Below are 20674 nucleotides of genomic sequence, written 5' to 3'. Positions count from 1 at the left end.
AAATCGTTTGGTCTTGCAGTGGAGGTGCATTATCCTGTCAAAATAATATTTTATGAACTTGCCAATTTTTTGCAATGGCAACATTTCTGATTTCTTTTAACTCTCAATGGGTGCACATTAAACAAAGTCAGCTGCTTAGGCTTATATTCCTAGATCTTGCTTTCTCTCTCTCTCTCTCTCCTTGGTCCCTGAGTACAATCTCCAACACACTGAGTTTAGAACTCTCAGTAAAGACTGGAGACACAAAGAGAGAGGCAGAGACTGAGGAGACACAAAAAAAAAAAAAAAAAAAAAAAACAGAGAGAGAGAGAGAGAGAGAGAGAGATAGAGAGAGAGGACAGATACAGATTAAATATCTTTGTCTACTCTGGCTGTTAATTTATCTCTCAATGCACCTTACAATTTTAACTTGCTATATAGTTTGTTATACTGACTTGTTAACAATGCCTCCCAAACCACCTTCATCTCATCCTGGGAGGTGTTAAACTCTATCAGAGCCATAACCAGGGTGGAATGAAGGAGTGTCTACCCTAGGTGGAAGGTGTTAGGGGGCACAATTAGCAAGTGATGTTGTGAGAGGTCAATAACGGTATTCAGAAATGAATGCAGATACTGCATATGTGGGCATAGCTGAAAGTGCAAAGCTCAGTGTATGTTAACAACAGCTGTACATCTGCATCAAGTGGTTTGTTACTGTCTCAGAGAAGAAGAGCTGTATTGCTCCTGGACTTTGAGAGGCCTTTTTTTCTTCTTTGGTTCTCAACTTTGAGTTGAGGGGGTGCCAGTCAGGAGAAGTGCACAGGGTGACAGATATACAAAATAGAATTCTGAGTTTTATCCTGCTCATCCAATGCTCAGTCTTAATATATAAAAATATGCAGGACCTAGTTATGTTTATCTTCATGGGGCTGATATTATGAATCCTGAGACTGACTTGGATGACTACATGGAATTAGTGGAAGAAAGCAACTATCGTGATGTACATTATTGGATCTTTTTTTTTCACAAAGCATTGATGTAACTACCATGCTGTGTAATTTCTGAGCATTACTATAACAATGTCATTATCTGTATGGGAATCCAGCTGAAAATGTTTTTCAGTTGTACACTGATAAGTCTGTTTTATACCAGATATTGTATTTTGTTGTAATGGTAGGGCCTCATTGAAAGTCTTGTAACTTTGAACACTGCATAATAAAATATGTACATAACAATGCTGCTGCTGTAACAAAACTGCTATTTAAAAATGCAAGTCCACATAATTATTACAAAAACAAAGACAAAAAGGTAAAATGTTTTGCATGATTCTGTACTGTAACAAAAAGGAAGACATATATAATATGATTTGTGTTCCTGTTAATGAAGAATCACTGCTAATAAGTTCTGCATAATATGGAAAGAGGAAAGAATATCTAAGTGCTTGTCTGAAGCAAAGTTTATGCAAGGGGCATTTCACTGTGCATCTGTCAAAGTAAAATATTTATGCAGGGTTTACTATTCTTGTAGTAGAGGGTTGTATTTGTCAAATAATATTCCTGGTATCACATGTGGTTGAATGCAGGATTTTGTTGAGAGTTGGACAAACTGAATGGGTCAGTATCAAGTGGAAGTAAGTCAGAGTGAAGAGTAATGCTGAAACTTTCTTTATAAACTCAAGTTTTGTCATTGGAGCTGAGTGAGTGTGTGTATGTGTGTGTATTAGTTTCATGTGGTTAGAAGATGGTATGCAACATACGAAAGCAGCACTCTGTGTGTGTGTGTGTGTGTGTGTGTGTGTGTGTGTGTGTGTGTATGTGTGTCCATATTCATTAAGGATATCCACACCTCCAGGCTAGTTTCTCAGCATAATGCATCAAAGATTATCCAAGTGCAACTAACTCTGGGCAAGACCGCAATCCAAATTGTAGCTTGCTACAGATCCCCCACCATGCCCCAGGATTCCCACTCCTCATTTCTTGATACACTGGAAGATATTAGCGTACAACCTAACACCCTAATAATGGGTGATTTCAACTAACCCACCATTAACTGGGAAAACTACTCATGTACCAACTCTTTTGCTCAACTTTTTCTGGAATTCATAAATTCCAATGCCTTGGATCAACTTACCCACACCCCCACCAGGGGCAGCAATATCCTAGACCTGGTCATTACCAACATGTACAACCAGTGCTCCACACCAGAGGTCAGTTCCTCGTTGGTCAGATCCAACCACAAGCTAATCACCCTAGACATCCACATCCCGCCCCCACCCCCCATTAGGAAAACCACCGTAAATAATTTCTCCAAAGCCAACTTCATGCTTCTTAAGACAGAAGTGGCAAACTTCATGACACCCATGCAGATGGACAATAGAGGTACGACTGCTGAATCCTACACAAATGCACTTTATAAGCATTTACACGAGTGCAATCGTGCAATCCCTAACAGAACCAAGATGCTATCCTCCAAAAAAAGGAAGTCAATCTGGTGGGCCCCTGCCATAAACAAACTCTACAACAGAAGAAAGAAACTGTTGCAAAAAAGAGTAAAATCCCATGATTGGAAGAACTCCCTGGTCAGCCTCAGTAAGAAGCTGAGATCCCTCATAAAATCCTCCAAAGCTAGTTATGAAAACAAAATCACCACTGATTCTAAAGACAACAACAAAGCATTCTATAGCTATGTCAAGAATCTCAATGGCAACACTCAGATCTGCTCTGAGTTACAGCACAATGGCACTAAATATATAGAACCAACTGATATTGCCAGCATCCTGACAGATAGGTTCAGTGCTAACTTTACCCCCCTCTCACTCCCTAAAGGGCCCATCTTTATACCAGAAGAATGCAAAGGTCCTGTAATCACAGCTGCACAGGTAAAAAACACACTGTCCAAAGCCAAGAACACAGCATCCATGGGACCTGACAACATCCCAGGCTGTGTTCTACACAAACTACAGAACAAACTGGCACCCCACCTAAGTACCATGTTCAATCATAGCCTTACCTCAGGCTTTATGCTAAGTGAATGGTGCACAGTGATGGTCATCTCACTCCACAAAGGGGGAGCCAGCACGGACCCAGGGAACTACCGCTTCATTAGCCTGATGAGCCTGGTCTGCAAGGCTATGGAATGTATCATCATGGAACTTATAAACAATGACATTGGCAATCTCCAAACTCTGGACCCCACCCAATTCAGGTTTGTAAAAGGCAGATCATGTTGCCTAAACCTGATAGACTTCTTTGAAGCGGTCACCAAAGCCGTAGATGAGGGTAAGGTGGTTCACACAGCCTGTCTAGATCTCGCCAAGGCTTCCAACACCATTCCCCACTCTGAAATTATAGATAAACTCACTAAACTAGGTATAAATCCCTATGTCACAAGATGGGTTGCCAACTGGCTCACTGACAGAACCCACACTGTGAAAGTAGCAGACTCCAAATCCGACTTCAGACCAGTGACAAGCACAATGGAAGTGGAGTACAACAGGGTTCAGTCCTGGGTCCTCTCCTGTTTGGTAGCTACTTCTCTGAAGTACAGGCTAACACAGAAGGTCTTTGGTTAATGAAGTTTGCAGATGACTGCAAACTAGGAGTTATAATCGAAACTCCTAACGATGTGGACATTTTACAAAAGGGCCTCACTGAGACAGATGCCTGGTGTCAAAGCCATGGCCTCAAGCTCAATGCCAAAAAGTGCATTGTCATCCCTTTTAGTAAAAACTCTATACCCATGAGAACATAGGTGATAGTCTACTTAACACTGAATGTGTGATAAGAGACCTTGGGACACAGGTGGCCAGGAGTCTCTCCTTTGATAATCACGTCGCCATAGTAGTCAGGAAATCCTTCTACGTGGCACACCTCATCACAAAAAGTTTCTCATCCAGGAAAAAAGAGGTCATTGTTCCCCTCTACTCGTCACTCATTAGACCAGTTATAGAATACAGTGCCCCTTTTGGTATGTACCTCACAAGACATCTACAACAACTGGAAAGGCCGCAGAAATACCTCACAAAGAGGATTACTGACCTCAAACAGATGCCCTACGCAGACCGTCTCAAAAAACTCCAGCTTTACTCCATCGCATATCGCCTACTCAGAGGCGATCTCTGCCTAACATACAAAGCTGTGTCAAACCCAGAGCTATTGGACATGCTCCACTTAAAGAAATCCCAATCCCTCTGAGCTACACACTCTAGGGACCTAAACCTTGTCACAATAATAAACAGAACATGCTGGAGGGATAGATTCCTGTCCCAGAGACTTCCCATACTCTGGAACAAACTACATATCTATATCAAACAACGCTTCTTATTAACATTCTTCAAGAAAAATCTTGATGATTGGATGGGAGATACGAAATTCACCCCGGGGATCAGTTCTGTGGCTCTGCTCAACAGGGACACAGGAAAATAATTTTCTTGGGTGGCGAAAGCCAGGGTACCTTTTTGGCTAGGCTTATATAGGCCCTAGGGCCAATAATAGCCTAGTACCTACATATGAACCTATAAAAGTGTTTGCGGGTTTAGGTTAGTGTCAGGGCTAGGGAAAGAAGTGGATGGATTTAGTGTTGTGTTTGTGTATTGGTATTTTGTGGTGTGGGTCATGTATAGAGAAGACCCCTGCCCACCCTTACTTATCTGTGCTAACTTTTATCATAACATTACCCCTGCTCCTAACCCCAACCCTACACAATAGGTACACATCACTGAACTCCCTTTCCCTAAAAGTGCTACTATGCAGATGAAGTATGTTTGCAAATTAGTGTTTTTTTTTAATTACTTAGCATGTTTGTTTCCTTTTGTAACTGATTGGTTGTAGGGATTTTAATTTGTAATCATTTGTGCTTTGAGCAAAATTTTGTGTGTTGCTGTAAGTGTGCTTGACCATTAATATTATATTCTTCTTATGAAGTAATTTTATAAGTATATATTAGAGCCAAAAGAAAAGTAGGGTGATAAAATTAAAAGATATAGGCTGAAATGTTTATCTCTAGAGTTGCACAGACAGTGCACTACAATTAATTAATACAAACATTAGCTTGTGCAGGTCAGCGACACTGAATTGTAGTGGGCTAATGTTATATGAAAGTCTGCATAAACAAATACTCTTTCTGCATTCTTCTACTCAGTATGATACAAGAAATAAATTAAATATTAATCTTTGTGTTTGTATACATATTAACAGCTTGCAGTCTAAGTCTGATATTAACTGATGGTTTATGCCCACAAATATGCAGTTTGCATTGTAATGAGTTGATATTAAATTGTACTCTGTGAAGGTAAATGGGCACTCTGTATTCTGACAGTCTGGTTCTCATATTTCTGTATTCCCTATAATTTCAGTTTATGCCTACTTGGAAGCCAGCAGGGCTTCTTAAGTAACATATAAAAATATACCACAATGAGTTCTAGAATTTAAACCCAATTCATTTTTTGAACAAACTGCCTTGAAAGAAAAATATATAAAGATTATCAGTGCTGACCTTTTCTGCATTACAACATAATTAAAAGCTTAACAAATCAGTTAAAGGATCACAGATTGTTGAAGTGTGACATAATTTTAGTTTAGAATTGAGTGCTGATTCATTTGTTATTGACATCAGAATACAGCACAGCATACTTACATGGTGAATTATGGAGCAAGTAAATATTGTTAAGCCTTGTGGATTAAATATCACAACAATCAAAACACTGAAAAAAACAAAGGGCAGCTTTGATACTCAGAGCATAATTTTTGTACATACCTTCATAGTTATTGACATAGATTTCCTTGTGTCCGGCACAATGAGCGTGATCATTTTCATCCCCAATTGAAATGGTCAGTGTATTTGTTGCACTCATTGGTGGATTCCCACTGTCTTTTATGATTACAGGTAAGATAAACTCTTTTTGCTCTTCCCTGTCAAAGGATCGCAGAGCCATAATGGTAGCTGTGTTATTCCTGTTGTCAGTTAGACTGAAGTCTGAGAAATTCTGATATGCAAATGGTAAAGTAAAGAAAAATGGTGGACCGCCTTCTGTGTCATGATCTACAGCATAAAGCAACAGTGATGTCTGGTTTACACGGACAACCTGAGGGCCTTGTTTATTCTCCCACACTATAGGCATATATGTTGCCTCAAACTCTGGGCCATTGTCATTAACATCAAGAAGGGTAAGCTCAACTGTGGCACTTCCTGTCTGGACAGGACTGCCTTGATCTGTGGCCAATATGATTAGACTATAATGCTGAATTGCTTCTCTGTCTAGCTTGTCTGACACAATCACATGTCCAAGCTGATTAATGATAAATTGCCCCAAATGGTCTGATTCTGACTGTATACGGTAAATAATCTTTCCATTCATGCCAGAATCTGCATCAGATGCCACCATCATAGCCACAACAGTTCCTATTGAAACATTTTCATAGAAAGGATTAGCATGAAATACCCTGGGCACAAACACTGGGGCATGGTCATTGCAATCTATAATCTCAACCACACAGTGAGCTGTACTAGAGAAATCAAGATCTTCAACTCTAATGGTGAGATTGAACAACCGTTCAGGAACATTCTCATAATCCAGTTGTTTCCTCAACCGGATGACACCTTGCTTTTCTTTTTTATAGTTTTCAATGTAAAATTTCTGCTCTGGGTCACCACTAATAATGGTAAAGGTCAAGAGTGCATTTTCCCCAATGTCTGCATCTGTTGCTGACATGGTTACTACTTCTGTGTTTACATCACTGTTTTCTAAAATGACAGCACTCCATAACTGTTGTGTGAATTTGGGTGCATGGTCATTGACATCTAAAATGAAGATGGTTGCAGTACCTGTTCCACTTAAACCACCACCATCTCTTGATTCAACTGTTAAATAATATTTATCAGATTTCTCCCTGTCCAGGTTTCCTAATGCTACATAAATTGTACCTGTAGATGGATTTACAGTAAATAAGTCTAGATTGTTTCCATTCTGTACATTATGAACAATCTTGTAGGTCAAAATAGCATTATGGCTAGTATTCGGTTCATCTAGATCAGTTGCTGTCATCTCCATGATTGAGGTATCAGCAGGAGAATTTTCTAGAACATTTCCATTACAGTTATCAGGCATGCATGTGAACACTGGATGGTTATCATTAACATCCCATACATTGATAATCACATCTGCAAATCCAGTCAGTCCTTCCCCATTTTCATCTGTGGCCAGCACAACAAATCTCCATACTGCATGGTCCTCTCGGTTAAGCTTCTTCTGTGCATAAATAATGCCACTGTCTTCATCAATCCTGAATTCACTGTCAACACCATGTCCATGCAGCGTGTACTTCAAGGCACCTTGATCTGCATCCTCATCTGGATCATTTGCAGTGACCTTAGAATAAATTCAGAGCAAAGTAAGTAAACTCATTTCTCTGCATGTGTAGATTTCAGAAATCAAGAAAGCAATGTTGCCAAATCTATGTGTGAAATGGCAGTTAATAACTCATAATGAGTAATATTTTGTTTCTGATTCACAGAATTAACCACTGAAGACCTCTGAGCTTACACATTATAATAGAGAGAATATTCAGCAGTTTAAAAAATATACTCTACAATCTTATTAAGATATTAATTTGTTAAATGGACAAATTTTCTGAACCAAGCAACTGTTTTCAGTCATGACATGGAATAGAGACAATATACACTATAAGTTTGGTTTACGCAGCTTTTTTTTGTGCCCTCCAGGACCTCACAGAAGGCTCAGTGCATTTGTTTTGGAGAAGGGGATAGGAGCCATGCATTCTCAGGCTAGGTGTGAGCTCTATGGCCCTTCCATTTCATGACATGGGTCAGGAGGAGGGAGTGGGCCAGCTTGATGGTCCTGAGTGAAGCATACGCTTTCCCTCTTGGGTGTATCCCTATACCAGCAGCTCCTCTGAGCTTCTCAGTCACTATCCTGTGAGGGGAAGTGGACAACACATGATGAATTTCCCTACCTGGTGTGGGTGTAACATGACAGCGGGGACTTAGCAGGCTTGAATTCCACTAAGTAATACATAATGCTTTTGCTTGATGTCGGCCTTGTGGCTGGCCACTTCTCTTTTCCAGATTGGGAGAACCAAAAGCAGCTGCTCACTACCCTCCTCCCTGAACAGCTCCTACAGTGGTTCAGGCAGTTCTTAAAATGCTATTTGAATGAAATAAATTTAAGTGAAACTAATTTGCCCAGAAGCTGTTTTATCATATCCACTGCATTTAATGATTTACACTTGAAAGCATTAGTTGTGCAAACTAAGAAAACAAGACATCCTCATGCACAGACCACCCAAGTATATATTGCAACTTTGTGTTTGCACTAATTTAGGGAAGGGAATATTAAGTTTTAACAATTTCCCATTGGTATATACCTTCAAAAATAGTAATAAGTAAGGGAGGTGGGGCTACCTTGGACATCTAAAGAAATAACTCTATTAACTGCTTATTTATTATTTTGCTCTTATTCAAAAAATGTCATTCGTTAAAATAGTTTTGTTGAATCCTGTTTTGATGAAACATGATCTACAGAGTTGATATGAGCCTTGTACACTGATGACAGAGTAGAAAACACATAACTTAAAAGACACAAAACTTAGCTCACTGAAGATGCAATGTGTTTTATTAAATTATGTTACTAAATAATTAAACCATAACAATGATTGTAAAATATAGTAACATTAGATTAATAGAGCCAGATACTTACTGTGGAAAATAGACATATAGATGAGTAGAGCATAGCATAGGGTAGAATTTAACTATTTGTAAAGCAAAAACTTTTAGCAATGCTATAAAAAAGTTATCAAACTGATTAATAAAGGCTACAAACATCATTTATACCTCTCAGCAGTTTGGGAAGGTGATTACAGGGGCTACAACCTACAACAGTGAAAACCATCAAGCTTAAATTTAAATAAACGATGTATTTGAGATGCGCCCTTTAGATATGAGTGTTATAAGTTTAACAAATCAAGTTTATTTAGATGAGGGTAGAACTATGTAAACGGAAGTTTAGAGTGAGCATTAATGTGATGAGTAAAAGGAAAAAAAGCACTCTTCAGTGGGCAACCAGCCAAATGTAGAGTTAGACAGTGCTATTCAAACTGACTACATGATATCCCAAAAATGACATTTGTTAAACATATTTTGCAGGGTTCTAATACTAGCAGTACCAGGTTAGACCTAGGAATTAAAATATTTCTGGTTACTATGATGCAGGCCCCTGGAGAATAAAGTCAAATGTTTCTGTTTAGTTCATATTTGGCTATTCTGGTCGGCATTAAAAGGAAAGAAAAGGAAAGAATAACATGGGTCTAAAGAGATACCAATAACCATTCTTAGAACAGTATTATAGAGATCAGTTATAAGAATCCAGAGAAGAGTGAATTGATTCTTCAGTTGTTCATATGCGCCAAGCACTCTAATTTTTGTATTGCTGCTATTCACTAGCAGGCTCTTGCTGGAGAGTCAATTGCCAATGTTGGTGAAATACAGCTAAAGTGGGATCTTAGACAGCTTTAAATTGCATAAAATTTGTAAAGATCATCTTTACACGGCATGGCCTTTAGTCCAAAAGTGTTATAATCAAGACTTAATGCTAAGGGGGTGGGTTATACAGTATTTACTTATGAGTGCTGAAGTTAGACCACAGTGGCAAAGAATGAATTATTTCTTTTCTATCTTCCCTAATTTTCAAAACAGATTTTTTTCATTAATAGTTTCTTCTGTCGTATCTTTTGCAGAAGCACATTTAATAAAAATGGTCCTTTTATGTTGTCTCTACCCTTCCCTTTAGGCATACAAAGGGGAGGTTACATAAAGCATGATAACTGAGTCCTATCCTCTTCAATAAATCTGTAATAATTAACATGACATACCATGTAAACACTATGAGGAATTTTTGGTTTAAAAACTGACTTATTTGTTGATAACAGTGCTGATTAATGACTGCGGTTCAAGTACATTAAACGTCTTTAGTGATGTGCTGTTGCCATACCCATGTTTATTTGCATCTATGCTTTTTGTAACATATTTAACTTTATGGGCATTGACTTATAGTAAGAACATAATGTATTCAAAGTAATTTTGAAATCAATTGGCGAAACAGAAGACAGCTGAAGACCTTATTAATATGCGTTGTGGTCTCTTAGAAACTGCTTAGTCTTTATTTCTTTAGAAAGTCATTTATATCTATTTCTGTGAATTCTGTCATAGACCAGAGTATGAATACTACTGGAAGTGACCACATCTTTGTTAGCATTCCATAAAAGTGGCCAGGATCACAGTCTGTTAGAGCAACTTTCATGTGAAGCCAATCTTCTTTTAATAGAGAAATGTAATGGCCTAAAATAAACACAGCAGAAGGTTTAGATCATTCATATAGTAAGTAATTGGACATTAGTGGTACAAGATATTAGGAAAGACACTGATATCTTTTCACATGCTCACCCTTTTAGTAATGAACAAATAGAGTGAATAGTGTTTTCTACATATGTGCTCCGGTGGTGGTGCTGCGGTAGCGTTATCGCCTCACAGTTAGACGTTGCCCGTTCGATTCTCAGTTAGAGCGTCTTCTGTGTGGCGACATGCGTGAATGGGCGTTCCTTCGTTGAAGGTTGTGCGTTAGGCCCGGCAAGCCAGCACGTAAAAATCTACTGCCAATCATTAGCGGACCGGAGTTCTGCTGTGGTGACCCCTAACCGGGAAAAGCCGTAACACACAAACAAACAAGTGTTTTCTACATATGCAGTTTGGAGTTGCAGGGGAGGGGATAATATCTGTAAGACTGTAGGCTAAAACTACAGAAAGAAAATAACCAAGAAATAAAAAATTGCCAGTTCTAGCCTTTTTGAATGACTCTCAGAAGCCAAGTGGCTGAAGTTATCTGGGCCTGCAGAAGAAAGTTATCTAATCCTGCAGAGGAAAGTAAGACCTAGACTTCAGAAAGCTTTATAGCATTGCTAGGGTGAAGAGGAAAGCACACGAAGGTGCATATAGTCAATTTTTAGATTGTCCTTGGTTATCAGAGGATTGTCCTTGCTTCTTTGAATCTCATTGCCATTACTTTTTGATATTTTGTTTGCCTGTGCCTGTCTGGTAATGTTTATTCTGTTTCTTGAAAAAGAAACTAGAAGAAACAATTCCATTATATTATGACAAGAAGGGCTGAAAATTCTGGGAAGCCCTGCAGATTAAATTTTCCCCTTTCTTTTAAGCTTTTAAGGGTCACAGCAGAGGAAGGACCAAATTACACTTTTTTATCCAGAAGAACATTCACAATCTCAGATTTGACATCTTCTGGTAAATTCAGAGAAACTAGCTGGGCAAATATTCTTATTACTAACCCAGTAGTAGTAGTTGCTGATAATTCAATATTCTGAAGGCTGAAGGGAAAGAAGTATTAACTTTCTTCTCAAACTATCAATATTTTCCTAGCTTGTCAGAAGGAAGAATGCCAGCTGCTATAATAAGTTTGGCAGAAACTGATTTTAACAGAAAGATTACTGCAAAATCTGACCAGGGATTAGAATAAAAGAAAAAAGGAATCTACAGGACTGAGACACATAATATAATTTATACGTCAAGGTAAATGCTGGCTGCAAGGAAAGTATCCTCTAAGTCTGGCTACACATGTGGAACAGCCGTAGTTTGAAGAAAATCAACCTGTGTAAAACACAGATGGATTATGGTCAAATTGGGGCCTAGGCAGGGTAATAGACCAGGGCCCCATCTGCAGCCATTCCAGTGTTCCATTACCTAGCTGTTTCTCCCCATTTACTGTAAACACTTTTCAAACCTGTCAGCATGTACACTATTTTCTTCTTTACTTTTACAATTATTGTAGAAATTTGAATTTAATTTAAAACTTTTCTTTCAAATTTTATAGCACAAACACCGATGGTCATTTGCTGAACAAAACAGTCTTAAATGGTAAACAGACTTAGCATGTGCTACATTATACTTCTCTTCCCTTCAAGCTCAAATTCATTGAAAATTATCTGGCCGGTGGCAGAATAAGTATACCTTGGACCTGGGCTGTTTTCAAATCATGAGTCTCCTGCACAGATTTTAGGACTATGCATAAATGCATGTGTTGTTTGAGTCACCATCTTTATTATTTTAAATTATATTTCTTGTGTAATACAGCAACACTTGTTAGAGTGCATTTTAAATTTGTACTTTTGAACATTTTTTTCCATTGAGCAGTGAAACAAAATGTGTGAACAAATAGTGACAAAGGAACCCATTTCAGAACATTTCAACTACAAACAGCCACTCAGACTGCTGTCATTATAATCTATTAATATCCATACTCTATTCTTATGGCCAAATTATTGACTGTGAACACACAACATAATAATACTCATTTGTTAACTAGGTAGGGCCAGTGAAATCACAGGCCCTTTTCAGGGGGGACCTAGAACCAAAATCTGGTTAAGTGACTTGCATAAGGCCTCACAAAAGGAAATGAGGGCTAAGGGAATCAAACTCTGTACTAAAAGAACTGCAGCTCATAGCCTTAACCCAATGTACAAACTGTTAGACTGATTATGATAAAAATAGCCACAATAAAGTATTCCAATTTTCTTTACACAAATACACACTAGCCTAGCAAAGACAGACCAATGACTTTTTAATTTAAAAGTATTCCAGTTTTCTTTACACAAATGCACACTAGCCTAGCAAAGTGACTTTAATTTATTAGCTCAGTAGGGTCAGATATTTATATCAAAACTTATTGTCCAAACCCAGGAATTGCTGAGTCCATCCTTGTCAGAAGTATGTGTCAAAAAAGTAACAGTAATAATGACTGGTCACATATTTCAAATTTGTTTTCACACAGCCAAAATATTCTAACTTAATTTATATGTATGTACACTAGCCCTGCAAAAACAGATTAAAGTCTGTTTAAAATTGACGAGATTATAACAACATAAGGTACGTTTATCTGCAGACAGCCACCCACCCTCATCAGCAGTTATACCCACTTTGACTGTGTACACCTCTTACTGTTATGAAAAAATAAATTGTGTAGTTTATTGACATCTCTGGATGGACTGCATGAAACTGCATAAAGATCACTAGCATCATACTATAAGATCCAGCCATGTGTAGTACAATTTAAATAGAAGAGTATTTATGAGAGCATAAGAAATATTAACTCCCTGATAAAATGTGATAAGCCAATGTGAACAATCTCTGAATAAGTAAAAGCCATCTGAATAATTCCATATTAAAGTGAACTATTACTAATGCAAAAGCTGGTGCTAGCAAACAACTTTGCATTTTAGTGCTTCATCAACAAATGCAGTGCCTGCTGTCCTTGAAAAATAAATTGTCTGTGTTACTTTAAAACAAATGATATGCTGGTAATAGTATTATAATATTTCCTGAACTAGATTAGCTATGCAATAAGGAGTAGCTGTCAAATAATGACAACAGGTTCATAGCTACTAAGCATGCAGTCCTGGAGACCATTAAGGAGCCTAGTCAAAATTCCTTATTGCTGCAAAGTACTATTTGGTTAAGTGATTTGTTCAATATCACACAGTAGGTAGGTAAAAAGATTCAAATTCTGTACCTTTGGCACAGGAAGACACTCATTAACAAGCTAGTGATTTATGTACTAACTGCTAGAGTAACAGTTTTTTAACTAAATGCAGAAATCCTTTCCAATCCACTCTTATAGAGAAGACTGTATAACAGAAATATACAACAATGACTACATAGTGGATATTGAAGATCAGACGGTTCTTGTCATCACACCAAATAATGCAGACTATATGGCCTGACAAATGTCAATCCCTTTGCAGAGTCTGGAGGCTGTAAAGAAAGTACTGCAAACATATATTACTAAAATGCAACTTGTTTAGACTACATTACACAATCCAGGTCTGTTAATGAACTAATTCACTCTTTAGTGCAATGGATAAAGCAAACCAATTACGGTTTACTATCAAAATGTTGAAATTCATATGATCGACAATCATAACGTCGAAATCATTACATCGAACGTTCAAAATACTGAAAATAAAAATGTCAAAGTTTAAATGGTTGACAGAGACCTGCAAACTAACACTAGTATTTTTGCAGGTGGGCTGTGCCCCCTGCACCCCCCACATGCCCTACTACTTATATATTACAACTCCAAGATCACACAACAGTGCTGACAAGGGTAAATCCTTGCCTGTTGTCACCATAATGTCGACAGGTAATTTGCATGCACTTTCTATCAACCAAATGAACTACTTAATATTCATGTGTCGACCATATGTGTTGATCAAATGAACGTTAGACCATATCAATTTCAACATTTTGATAGTAAGCCGAACAATTACAGACATGATAAATGTTTGAAGCTTTTGTTGAACAACCCACAAGTAATACAAAAAGCAAAAATATTACTGCATCTAACATACATTTTTAGGGTTGAGGGCTTACATGCTTGTAAGACACTAATCTCATTTTTGACCTCCGAATGTCTTCTCTGTCTTCAAGAATAGCTATTCCCTCTGACGTCACTCCATACAGGTCTGACCTGCTTGAATAGCTAATAATACTTATTGCTGCAGCAAACACATCCAGTCAAGAGAGTGTGATCGTGCACAAAAGGGTCTCTAAAAAGGTAATGAATCAGGCCCCTGCCAGTCATGCTAATATCCCATTACTTGGTGCTATATCTCCCCAGTTACCAATAACACTGTTCAAAACTTTTCACTGTTCTACTTTACTTTTACAGTAATCACAGAGATTTGGATTTTGTTTAAAACTTTTATTTCATTTTTAAAGGAAAACTACTGACAGCTGTTTTCCAAACAAAGCAAAAAAAAAAAGCAAAATAATCTCACATAGAAAGGCTTAGCATGAGAAAGCGTGAACTTCTCTTCCTTTGAAACTCACATTAATGGCATGAAATGTGCTGGAATTCTTAGTCAAATAACACATAGTGAAGTACAGTATGCGTGCCTTATCTGTAGATGCAGCAACCACGGTTTCAGTTATCTGCTGTTTGAAGTAGTGGGCAAAGTGGTTGCTTGACTCATGAACTTACATATGCATAATTTATTTACTTTTGCTCACTTCTGTTTGTCCATGCAAATTACAAATATTTTTATTCAAATAAATGGCTTCCATACCCAAGAGAAGATGTGAAGTGCTAACCATTAGTGTAAAAGTGAAAATCCCCACTATGATTGACATAGAAAAAAAATTTTTTGTGGAGATTGCTAAGCTGTATGGAAAAAATGAGTCTTTGATACGTGAAGTGTTGAAGAACAAAGATAACATTTGCACCAGTTTTTCTGTTGCACCCCAATCTGTAAAATGTTGCTGGTACAGTGTGTGATAAGGTGCTACTCAAGGCAGAAAAAGCTTTAAATCTGTGGGTGGAAGATATGATTAGAAAAAAGGTGTCTATTGGGGTCTATATTATAACATCAAAGTTCGTAAACATCGAATGCTATAATATCGAACCCTAAACACCAAAATCTGCAAACATTGAACAGTCAGAATAGCGATTTTTTTTCCCAGGGAAGAAAATCACTATTCTGAGAAACATACACACAACACGAACACACACAAAAAACAGCAATCCACACACATACACTTAAAATCCTACACCTAAACCTAAACTAAACTTTACATGCACTACTAGCTATCCACTTACTTTAACCCAACCCTAACCCAAAGGTCCGTCACTATCACACACTCACCTCACCCACGCCCTAACCCTAATTCACCTAACCCCCCTAACCCTAACCTATACACAACCGCATGCTTACCTGACCCATGCAATAACCCTAACTCACTTAACCCGGCCCTAACCCTAACCTACACACAATCACACACTTACCTGACCTGCGCCCTAACCCTAACGTCCACACAACTGCACACTTACCTGACTCGCTCCCTAACCCTAACTCACCTAACCCGCACCCTAACCCTAACCTACACATAATCGCACACTTACCTGAACCCGACCCATAACGTTCCAACATATCGAACGCTGAAAACAGCGAAGCCTCAGCAACGGCCCACCGAATTCTTTCCCTGGGAAAGAATTCAGTGTCCTGCACCTTTGCTGTTTTGAGTGTTCGACATTACTGGTTCGATATTATAACATTCGAACTTTATAAAATTCGATGTTATAATATAAACTCGTCTATTGATGGTAACACATTAGGGCAAAAGGCATTGAGCTTATATGAAGACATGTGGCCAGAAGATGAAACAGACGAGGAAGGAAGTAAGCCATTTATAGCAAGCAAGGGTTGGCTGCATAGATTCAAAATTAGGTCTAATCTAAAAAAACATAAAAATTACTGGATAATCTGCATCTGCTGATGAGAGTACTGCTGCCCTGTTTCCAGCAGAGTTTAAAAAAATCATTGAAGAGACAGGTTATCATCCTAAGCAAGTTTTTAATTGTGATGAAACTGGCCTCTTTTGGAAGAAGATGCCGGAGAGAACCTGCATCCACAAAACTGCAAAAAAGCACCAGGCTTTAAAATATTTAAGGACAGATTAATGTTGCTACTGTGTGGCAATAAAGGACAGTCATATCAACAAACTAGTGTTGTTTACCAAACAAAGAATCTGCATGCTCTAATAAACAAAAACAAAAAATGTCTGCCCGACTTTTGGCAACACAATTCCAAGACATGGGTCATGGCCGTGTTATTCACGAAATGGTTTCATTAGTGCTTTATTCCTGAAGTGAAGAATACTTGGAGAAGGAACAGTTACTATTTAAACAGATAATGTGCCTTGCCACCCACACTCACTCAGCATCGAAGATGAAAATGTCTAAGTGCTATACTTACCACCAAACATGATCTCATTGCTTCAGCAACTCAACTAGGCTATCATTAGATGCATCAAGGCCTCATATTCTCGTTAGGTATTTGAGATGATTCATGCAAAGATTGATGCTTCACCTGATGTTGGAATTATGGACTGCTGGAACTCATTCACGATTGATGATGTGATTGTCTTCATTAAGGGAGCAATGAGTGCATTAAAACCAGAAATGGTAAGAGCTCGTTAGAAGAATTTGTGGAGTGATGCCATCTATGATTTCCAAGGCTTCCCTGAAATCGATTCAGAGATAAGAAACATAATTAAAACAGCACAAATAGGTGGTAAGGGGTTTGTCGATATGATAGTAGAAGAAGTGAAAATCATATTGAAGGACATTGTGAGATGTTGACAAAGGAGGAGTTAGACAACCTCATTAAATCCTCTACAGAAGATGATAACAATGAAGAAGAAACTGAACAAGAATCAGCAGTGTGGACACTTGAAAAATTTGCTGCAGTGTTTTGAATGGCCCAGACTTTAAGGGAACAGATAATGGATTATGACCTAGTGATGGAATGCAGCATTAAAGTTACCCATAAAATAACAAAAGCCTTGGAACCTCTGCAGAATTTGTTCCATGAGTTGAAAAGGCAGAAGTGACACCCTCCTATAACAATGTTCTTTTAATCCCCATCTGTCAGCATCGTCTGCTGACATTATCCAGCCATCAACGTGTTTACGTGCCCTGCAATACCCACAATAACAATCAAAATACTGTATGTAAATGCTAACATTATCTTTTAACTTTTTCATAATATTCCACTGTCCTCCAATGACAGATAGCAGAGCTACTTGCTTTTGCTGCCCTCAAATGACGGACAGAAGCATTACAGTTGCGGCAGTAGTGAAGGGTGTAACATCTATCTGAGTTTCCTAATATCAGTAAAGAAATCATTGAGATTGCCTTTGATGGCCGTGTCAACCTTAATCTCAAACTGAGTCATGGACATATAGTTGAATGCGTAGATATAATATGGTACATCCAGATGCATTGCATGTTTAAATGTAAAAGATAGAAAGTTGGCATTAACAGCATGCCCTGAACTTAGTTTTGTTTCACTGAAGTCAACCTTAAAGCGTGTTTTCAGAGAAAAGATATCAGGGTGTACAATAAGCAAGGAACATTAGCATAAGTCAAGACTCAGCATATTTCACAGAGCAAAAGTAAAATAGAAACTTGAGCTGATAAAAGGGCTGTTTAGCTGGGAATAAAATTCAGAGACATATGCAGCACTGTTGTGGTGTTTTGATTTACACTCCCATTTATAGCTTCTCATATTGTCAAGTAAATTATATAAAACTGGCTTTAGAGTAGAATACTGTGAAGGCTATGAGCCATAGTGTAGCAAGAGTATTATATGAGTATGTGACGCCCCAGCACTGGCAACAGTAATCAAGGAGTCTCAATCCTCAACATTAGCACCAGTGGAGGATGTACATCAGGAGGATGACAGGTACCTATACAGTATTTCCAGATGCAGCTCACTGTATCAAGTGCAATCTCTCTTAAGAGCACACAGAGACCACAGTCAGTATGGGGCTGGTTTCTCCCTCTTTCTCCAGATCCCCATAAGACTCCCCACTGGCACAGCTATAGGGCTGAGATCTCAGCTGAGTGGCCAAGCCAAGACCTCCAGCACCCTCTCTGTCCAACCAGTGCTTCGTGTCCCTGCCCAAGTAGCTGACACACACACACACACACACACACACACACACACACACACACACACACACACACACACACACACACACACACACAAAACTGGGAAAGGCTGGCACAGGTTTACTATGCCCACTTTTGCCCAGATTATAAGGTAATTATCACTGCCACCAGCCCTTTAAGGCCCTTAACAAAGAGTGCCTAATCTTACTGTGTAATGTTACTATCAATACAAATAGTAGCTTGACCAAGAGCAAGGCTGTTAAGAGTGGCCTACACAGTTGCCGGGATTCATGAACGGCAAAATTCCTTGCAGGAACAGTGTAGCCATTCCTGCATGGAATATGGCCACTGTGTGATTCAGTATAGGGCCGTTTTCATGTGAATGAGCAGCCCTACACTGTTCCTGCATGGAAGGCTGGCAAATATGCAAATCACCTCATCTGCTGGTGAAAATCATGCAAATGAGGTGATTTTGCAATTCAGCAAGCTGCACGGACTCCGTATAATAACAGTGTCAATGCAGAAATGTATTCAGCTAGTAACCGAATACATTTCTGCATCTGATAAAAAGGAGGCATGACAGCTCATGTAAAAGCATGTATTATGTTTAATACACATGCCAATGGCCAAATGTAAGGCCATTGGCATTAAAAACAGTTTATTTTTTTTTTTAAATTAAACTTTTTTTTGGCCAATCTCGGACCAGGATCATGCCGAAAATAAAAAAAAAATGAGAAATGTCAGTTTTAAGTTAATTCTGCATTTTGCCATTAGAGTCAATGGCATGCAGAATGTAAACATTACCAGGGAGCATTGGTTGTCAAGGGGAAAGAATCCGTTTTAGAGCAGTAACTAATGACCTACACACTGGAGTATGCAAATGAGGGGAGTTATACTGAATCACAAATTTCTTCAAAGTGTCAGCTTGTACCTAACTGTGTAGGTGCAGCAATACAACAGTGCAAGTGTAAGAGCTGAATGACTTCATAAGGGGGTGTGTCAAGCTTGTTGTAAGCTCATTGGAGCTCTGTGGCCCATGTTTGCCCTTTGCTAAGCACAGCTAAGGAAGGGGGAATGTCAGATATGCCTGAGCAGTGTGTACATAGACTAAATGGGTGTGCGTGCCACGCATTTTAAACAAACAAAAAAAAAAAAAAAAAAAAAAAAAAGGAAATGGCAGCACTGTTTACATTTGAGCAGTGGGTATGCATGGCACACCTCGGGACTTAAATAGTGAGGAACTTTGAAAGGGAAAACAGCAGTAGGAAGGCAATGCAGGAGAACTAGCATAGCTGGCAGGTAGAATGTATCAGAATCAGCCATATACACATGCAGCAGCCCAGCACACTACTATAAACTATGCAAACACCTTGCAGAATGGATGTAGGGGAAACAGCAGTAGGAAGGCAATGCAGGAGAACTAGCATAGCTGGCAGGTGGTATGTATCAGAATCAGCCATATACACATGCAGCAGCCCAGCACACTACTATAAACTATGCAAACACCTTGCAGACTGGATGTAGGGGAAACAGCAGTAGGAAATAGGAAGGCAATGCAGGAGAACTAGCATGGCTGGCAGGTGCAATGTATCAGAATCAGCCATATACACACGCAGCAGCCCAGCATACTACTATAAACTATGCACACACCTTGCAGACTGGATGTAGGGGAAACAGCAGTAGGAAGGCAATGCAGGAGAACTAGCATAGCTGGCAGGTGGAATGTATCAGAATCAGCCATATACACATGCAGCAGCTCAGCACACTACTATAAACTATGCAAACACCTTGCAGACTGGATGTAGGGGAAACAGCAGTAGGAAGGCAATGCAGGAGAACTAGGATAGCTGGCAGTTAGAATGTATCAGAATCAGCCAATTACAAATGGAGGAGCCCAGCACACCACTGTAAACTATGCAAACACCTTGCAGACTGGATGCAGGGGAAACAGCAGTAGGAAGGCAATGCAGAACTAGGATATCTGGCAGTTAGAATGTATAAGAATCAGCCAATTACAAATGGAGCAGCCCAGCACACTACTGTAAACTAGGCAAACATCTTTCAAACTGCTCCGTGGGGAAACGGCATTAGGAAGGCAATGCAGGAGAACTAGCATAGCTGGCAGGTGGAATGTATCAGAATCAGCCATATACACATGCAGCAGTT

The 20674-nt window shown here is 38.8% G+C and overlaps 1 protein-coding gene across 1 annotated transcript in view; it reads right to left on the bottom strand.

Moving 5' to 3' along the window:
* The window catches only part of LOC122810195 (neural-cadherin-like), a 1307756-nt gene that overhangs the window by 587084 nt on the left and 699998 nt on the right, over positions 1–20674 (bottom strand). The window contains exon 18 of the mRNA XM_044081677.1: positions 5734–7345. Within this exon, the coding sequence (XP_043937612.1) occupies positions 5734–7345 (1612 nt within the window). The remainder of the gene's footprint in view (positions 1–5733; positions 7346–20674) is intronic.

The sequence above is a fragment of the Protopterus annectens genome, chromosome 8.part1 (assembly GCF_019279795.1).
Source record: "Protopterus annectens isolate FY-2018-M chromosome 8.part1, PAN1.0, whole genome shotgun sequence".
Classification (NCBI taxonomy): Eukaryota; Metazoa; Chordata; order Ceratodontiformes; family Protopteridae; genus Protopterus; species Protopterus annectens.
The sequence above is the reverse complement of the archived record's forward strand: the minus strand, read 5'-3'. Positions and strand labels throughout refer to the sequence as shown.